The following is a 7,725-nucleotide window of genomic DNA, read 5'->3' on the forward strand; positions in this document are numbered from 1 at the left end:
ATTGAGTTATTGATACTTCAAGTGTAAAATACTAATATAAAACCTTGATAAAAATACACTTTTAAGTATTAATCAATAAATTGTATAAAACTTCTTTCAACTGTTGAGAGTTAGGTGTGTTTATAAAAGTATACTTATTAAATAGAAAAACAAGTTTGATTAATAATTAAAAAAAATTGAATTACCCAAATAATTATTCTACATTGAATGTAAGTTGTTGAACAAAACTTTGAAGTAAAAATTCAATATTAGTGTTAGTTCCGTATTGTATTGCTACTGTTTTTTTTTATTTTCTCTTTTGAAAAAATATCAAATTATATTCTAAAATTTCTTTTTTACTGTTTTAATATATTGATGTTAAGAATTAAAAAAATTAGATCCTACTACTATTAGAACCCAACAGCTTTGGGTTTTTACCACCATAACATAACATCTAATTGAACCATTCTGCCATTAGAACATAACATCTTTAGATCTTTTTATAACCAAGAGGAAACATCAGTTTTTTTATTTTATTCAAAAATTCTTTTAAATTATTTTGATTATTTGACCCATGGCTGAGCTTGAGTCACATAGCTAGTTATAACCTAGATATAGCTTAATAAAACTAATTAATTATATTCTTATAGCTTGTTTGGAATTAAATTATACATTGAATTAAATTTAATTAATAATTTATTATTATTTTTATATTTAAAAAAATATTAAATTGTTTATAATATCTATGAAAATGAATTGAATTAGTGATTTTAACTATTTTACTCTTAGTTGAAAATTTATTTTTGTTACAAAAATCTTCTTTTTTTGGTTAGAAGAACCCTCGTATTAGTTTAAAATGACATAAAATTTAAGCATTTTAAAGAAGTCATCAATAGACATATGTCATAGTAATTGTTTATTAAATATTTATTGAAAGATATTATAAAAATAAATTTGTTAAGAAAAATTCGATCAAAGGTTTTTCATTGGAATATTAAGAAAAAAAACGACTCTCCACTATAAGACGCCATGCATATCTAGGATTATAAACCTAACCAACATGCCAAGAATTTGATAGAGAAGAATCCCTTGATTTAAGAATTCTAGCAAATAAAGAATCATGAACATTATGTAGCCTCCTATCATAATAGAGAATGAAGTTGTGGTCTCACATCGCATTACTAGATCAATCCAATTGTGATTGAATCCCATCTTCAGTATAATTCCTCACAGAAAATAACATTCAACCTCGTATTGATTTTTTGTTGAAGAAAAGATGGAAAGAGATTGGGGAGAGAAGATGTGTTAGGAGGAAAAAAAGAAGGGGTGTTTTTGGTAAATAATTCTCAATGTCAATTAGAATTGAATTACTCAAAAGTGCCCCCCCTCTTATTTATTTTTTAGTCATTATTTGTTAATTAAATTTCGTTTGAAATTAAAATAAATACTTTAAAAAGAGAGTTTCAAACACAAAAATTGATTTAAAATTCAATTCTTAAAAATATATATTATTGAGCATGATTAATTCTAGTCAAGGAGCTTTTCTAGAGCTTTGGATATAAGAGGGACTAATTATTTATGTGCAATAAATGTGAGGGACCAAATTGTAATTAACTCTCTCAGGAGACAAGACCCCATGCTTCCGCAATGATGTAAGAAAGCGTTTGCAGCGAGATATTATTATAAGGCACAATCCATCAGTCCTCGAGGCTCACCTCAAGTCTCCCTCCCTTCCTCAGTCTCTCTGTTTCTCTCTCCGCGTCTATAGCGTTGACAGCATCTCTCATTTCTTTAGCGTCCGTAACATTTACTGTACAGAACCTGACCTGACTTTTAAGATAGTCAACCTGTTTTATAGAGATCATCTTCGAACTGAATAGAAGAATCCAGTAGAGAGAAATGAAGGGAGGCTTGGTCGTGGATGATGGGTTTATCTACGAAGAGGAGAAGCTTCTCACAGTGCTTAAAACTTGTCTGTTTTTCGCTAATGATGGCTTCACTGTCTATGATTGCAAAGGTGAGTTAGTGTTCCGAGTTGAATCTTATGGGCCTGACACTCGTGATCAGGGCGAAATCGTTCTCATGGACGCCCATGGCCGCTGTCTTCTCACTGTCAGAAGAAAGGTACTCCTTTCTCTCCCTGTATATATATCTGTATGAACGAGTTCGCTCAGCTGGTCATCTCTCTCTAGACTTTTTAACCGGCCTGATTAACTCGTGAGTTATTGAGCTTTACGGATCTGTTGAACATTTTCTATAACTTATTATTATTTTTTTTCAAAAAAAAAGAAAGGGGAATGCTTAATTGGATTGTGTTCGTTCAATTAATTAATGTGATTCTATTGGATTTTAGATGTAAAGGTAACGTCTGATTTCTAGCCTGACTGAGACCGAGTCAACCGGGTGAGTTAACCGCCTGAAAGAAATTAACTTGCCGGTCATAATTTTGTGTCTAATTCGCAAGTAAAAGGGGTGGCTTTGGAATAAAACTTACATAAAAAACACAATTTTCGTTACATACATGACGTATAGTTATCGTAATTATACTAGATAGTAATTGTGATCTGTCAATCAAATGGTACGCACAGAGGCCGAGCCTGCATCAAAGGTGGGAAGGGTACATAGGTGAAGGAACGGACGGTAACAGACCGATCTTTAGCGTGCGTAGATCATCCATAATGGGACGGTGTAGCGTGACGGTGGAAGTCTATGGGAATCCAGGTGCGGAGTACCAGATAGAAGGATCCTTCGCGAACAGATCTTGCAACATATTCAATGCAGAGAAGGAATCAATGGCTGAGATCAGACGCAAAGTAGATGCTTCCACCAATGTCCTGCTTGGCAAGGACGTCTTCTCCTTGTGCCTTAAGCCTGGTTTTGACGGGGCATTTGCTATGGGGCTGGTGTTGATTCTTGATCAGATTACCGGCGATGATGCCGTTGACGGGCACCCCACCCCCGACGAGTAGAAAGTCTTTGTAATCTCATCTACTGTATAACAAGTGGGCCCGTCTCTCTTTCATCAAGCATTAATGTAGAACTTTTTTACTCTATAGTTGATATCATATTATAACAACACTTGCTAATTTAAAACATTAAAAGAGACATGGGGATTCAGAACCAACTACTATATTGAGAAAAAGATTTCATGATATTTACGGACTTCCCCATCCCATCCAGGATATGACAATTGCAGCTTGTCTATAAAATAGCATATGATGCAAACAGGATGTTTACGGAGATTCGAAGTTTATAAATATATATTACTTTAAACGATTATAATAAGGCATGTTATGTAAAGTTTATAGTTCATATATGTCTAAATTTTCAAGTATGTAAAACAATAGTTTAGAGCAAACCTGGACACAAAACAAATATAATAATGCAATTCAAACTTATTATATTTAAATTAAAATAAGTGGAGGTATTAACTTGTTGAAACATTTTAAAATAATAAATATTCTTTTGTTATTGTTAATAATAAATTATTTATTTTTAAGATTTTATTGTTTATTATTTATATAACTAAGATGTTTGCATTATGACTTTCAAGATTCTAACAATAACACATTAGTTTTAAAAGCCCTTCTAACTAAAATCTTTGAACTTAAAAAGATAAAACTTGATTCTTTTAAAGAGAAAATTAAAATTAAAATTTGGAAGGAAAACCAAATCTTAAAATTAGAAGAAAACATTAAAATACATGGTTAAAAAGAGTATGTAAAAATAAAAAAATTTAAGTTAGAAACTCTTCTTTCATCCTCCTTTGTGTAGTGAATTTAAGAAGCTAAAAGGTTGAAAAATAATTCGTACCATTATTAACTATTAATTAGCCATGATGAATTAAAAATTAAATCTAGAAAAATCAATGGTTCTTTAAGATTAATTTTTCATTCACCTATAATTTGTTTAAATAATGTTAGTTAAAATAAATTTCCAACAATTCTCTATATGAATGGAAATTGTCTTGCCAATTTGAAAACAACTCAAAGATTTATTGAATATATTAATTTAATAGATTATTGTATCAAGATATGTAACTTTTGGCTTTAAACCTTTCTTGGTGAAATATTATCAAATTTACTCTGCTATGTAGCGAACATAATATTTTGAATTATTCATCATTTTGTGCAAATCAAGACAATAGTACTCATAAAATTCTCTACCTAGAGATTTTCTTTGGTTTTAATTGTTGTGTTTATGTTCGCTCTAAACAACTCTTTAATTTACGAGTGTTTTAGAGAATTCAATATTTATCGTAATTCTCAAATAAACAACCATATTTCTCACTTATATAGGTAATTTTTCATTAAAAGTATTATACTATATTTTTTTTGGTGTACCAAGACATAATTTTTTAAAAAAACTCAACTCACCCTTTATCACATTGCAACTAGTACCTATTTCATCTTAGAAATAAGCAGAAAATAATAATTTTATAGTGGTACCAAAAATATTATGTAACTCAGTTTTGCATTTGAACCTAGATCTTGAAATCTCTAATCAACTAGGTATGGTTATTATTATTACATTCTTTTATCTTTTAAAGTACTTAAGCTCATTCTCCTCAATGACACAAACTCTCTTAACAAATCTTTGGTTAACAAATCTGTAATATTTTCTTTTCACTTCATATAGTTAATGAAAATAATTTCATTTGACAGCAAGTGTGTAACAATATTATATCTACTACATATATGTCTAGACTTCCTATTATATAAATTATTTTATGCCTTTCTAATTGCTGATTTATTATCACAGTGGACACAAATAATTGATATTGGTTTTGAGATAACATGGAATATCCTTTAAGAACTTATGAATCCAATCATCTTCATCTCCAACTTTATCAAGAATAATAAACTCTGATTGCATTATTGATCTAGCGATATATATTTATTTGGAGGATTTCTATAACGCATATATTCCATCAAGTGTGAAGACATATCTACTTATGAATTTTAAATCTTTAGTGTCGGATATTCAATTAGCGTTACTATACTCTTATATTATTATTGGATAACTAGTATAGTGTAGTTTATAGTAAAAGGTATAACTTAAATACTTGAGTATCCTTTTTATTGCTTTTAATGACTCATAATTAGATTACTTGTAAATATACTTAATTTACTAACTAAATATGCAATATCAAGCTTTATGTTTATAACTTATATTAAACTTCTAATTATTCAAGAATATTCTTATTGATTCATTCCTTTTTCTTTATTCTTGGAAAGATATACATTTATATAAATTGGTGTGTTGACAATGCTTTGATTTGATTTCGTTCGCATGGGATTCTCTTTATCGGAATACACACACACATATGATAAATTTGTAATATTTAATATAAAATCTGTTTAATCATTAATTAACATAAAATGATGATCTTATAAATAATCTTACCTCTTTTGTTTTGTTTTGGTTTTTTTTTTCCACTTGAGTGAGGATGTAAAATTTTATGAACTTATAAATTTTAAGATATAAATTTTAATTTTTGAAAGAATAAAGGCAAAATGAGAAAATTATTAAACTACAAGAGGGTTGAGTTAATTTCTCCTTTAATTAAAAGAAAATAAAAAACATATGATACGTTATCTACATTTCTAAATTCTAAACATTAGAGAGATGGTAGAAAAATTAAGCCATACTTTTTTCAACTATAATTTTTTCAACTTATTTTAACCTTAAAACACCTAGGAAAAACTTAAGAATCTCAATTAACTTTTCAACTCAAATCACCCATAAATTGGTCCAAAAATAAGAATTAAACCAAAAACAATTCTTTCTCAACCCTATTCTATCTTTCCTAGCAAAGTTCAAAGGTAAAAAAAAAAAATATATCAAATGAACTCAATGACCCCAATAATAGCTTTTTTATTGCTAGAATGTTGACAACCAACAACTTTCTTTCTCCTCTCTCATTTTACGATGACTTTTTCTCTTCTATTTCCAACTCAAGGACTTAACATGAGCAAAATAAGGTTTTATCCTAAAATAATAGAAAAAAATCCAAGCTATACGGATATAAAAGAAAGTCAGCACAAAATGGGAACTAATAATAACTTTTTATGTGAATTTGTAATAGAACACCATGGGTTTGTTTATTTCTCGATTTGGTCTATAATCTTTTAATTGTATCTTAATGCTATAAATAAACATCATATCTCATTAAATTGACCTACAATTAAGCTCTAAAATCTTATCAAAGCCTTCATACTTTAAGGAAATACAAAGAATAAATACTATCAATTGAAAAAAAAACCAAAAACAAAATACAACAAAAAAGGTTTAATGATAAAATAAAAAATAATTGTCTTAATCCATAGTAAAATATGAGATGGTCTATAATGTGTGGGCGAACAATATTTTATGCACATTTTTAAATGACCATAAACCTTGAGAAAAAATCATATTACCTTCAATAGTTAGTTCATTAATTATGATTTTTTAAAATAGATAATTGTTAATAAATTATTCAGATGAGCAGTAAATCCCTTTAAAATGAATATTATTTTTCTCATACCAATTATTATTTTTATTTAAAACCTCTAAATTATTTAGGACAAAGAATATCATAAATAATTTATATTTTTGGATTATTATATTTAATGTTAGAAGATATTTTATAAGCTAATTAAGTTTGTTTTATAATTTATAAAATAATTCCATGTAATATTACTTGTAGTGAAATCAAGTCATGGAAGAATATTATTTTCATCGGACCATAAAAACATGAATTGAAATGGATAAAATTGTATAGTGAAAATAGCATCACTTAATGCTTTAAACAATTTTTAATATACCATTAAAAGTAACTTAATTTCATAGCATATCATGAAAGTTTAAATAACATCTTAATTAGCAAGTTTCATATGCTAGGATTTCTACCATATTAGTTATGTGATCTATGTTGAGTTGTAAGTCGGATAAATATTTTTTGCAAAAAACAAAAACTAAATATACAAGCTTTTCAAATTTATTTATTTTAAAAAAATCTAATCATAAATTAAAAAGCTGACAGAACTATTTGTTTTAATAAATACAAAAAACAAAGTGTTTAGATATCTATTCAACTTATCAAGTTGTAATTCAAATAATGTTTTTTCCAACACAAAAGAATTAATGTGCTGATGTTATTATCATATTTTTTATATCAAGTAAAAAAATATAATCATGAATCACAAAGTTAATGCTTACATATAATAAAATATAATAAAAATTATATGCATCAACAAAAATTTATAAGATTTCAAGTTAATTTTCAATGTAGTTGAAAAACAGAACAATGTTGCAATTGCCATAGTAAAAGATCATTTTTTTAATCTGTGTGGAATAAATCTAAAAAAAAATGTGTAAAGAAAAAATTGAAAACAAATTACAAAAGAATTAAAAAAAATGAACAAAAAGAATGGTATTAATAGGCCAAGTGTAAAGAAAAAAATATTTTTGTAAAAAAAAAGTGTAAAGTAAAAAAAGAACAAAAAAGTAAAAAACATTAAAAACATGAATTTAGCATACAAGTTATAATTTTTTAAGAAAACAAATACCACGTATGTGGGTTGCTCCAATGTGTTTTCTACATGAAAAATTAAAGCTGTCATTAGAAAAGCCTATGTGATTAGTATTTAAAAGTATATTTTTATCAAGGTTTTATATCATCATTTTGTACTTGAAGTATCAATAACTCCTTAACTAAAACATGTTTTATAATAACATATTTAATAATATAAGATACCTTTAATT

The 7,725-nt window shown here is 27.3% G+C and overlaps 1 protein-coding gene and 1 long non-coding RNA gene across 2 annotated transcripts in view; both read left to right on the plus strand.

Annotated features, from left to right (window-relative positions):
- The window catches only part of LOC105116619 (uncharacterized), a 16,664-nt gene that overhangs the window by 6,657 nt on the left and 2,282 nt on the right, over positions 1 to 7,725 (plus strand). Inside the window, exon 2 of the long non-coding RNA XR_840564.1 lies at positions 1,275 to 1,281. This is a non-coding gene — a long non-coding RNA (uncharacterized LOC105116619). The remainder of the gene's footprint in view (positions 1 to 1,274; positions 1,282 to 7,725) is intronic.
- LOC105116617 (protein LURP-one-related 5-like) lies at positions 1,676 to 3,133 on the plus strand. Its single transcript, XM_011014049.1, has 2 exons — positions 1,676 to 2,103; positions 2,568 to 3,133. The coding sequence occupies exons 1-2, from the start codon at positions 1,879 to 1,881 to the stop codon at positions 2,946 to 2,948; spliced, it is 606 nt and encodes a 201-aa protein (XP_011012351.1). The 5' UTR covers positions 1,676 to 1,878; the 3' UTR covers positions 2,949 to 3,133.

The sequence above is a fragment of the Populus euphratica genome, unplaced genomic scaffold, assembly GCF_000495115.2.
Source record: "Populus euphratica unplaced genomic scaffold, PopEup_1.0 scaffold997.1, whole genome shotgun sequence".
In the NCBI taxonomy this organism is placed as follows: Eukaryota; Viridiplantae; Streptophyta; class Magnoliopsida; order Malpighiales; family Salicaceae; genus Populus; species Populus euphratica.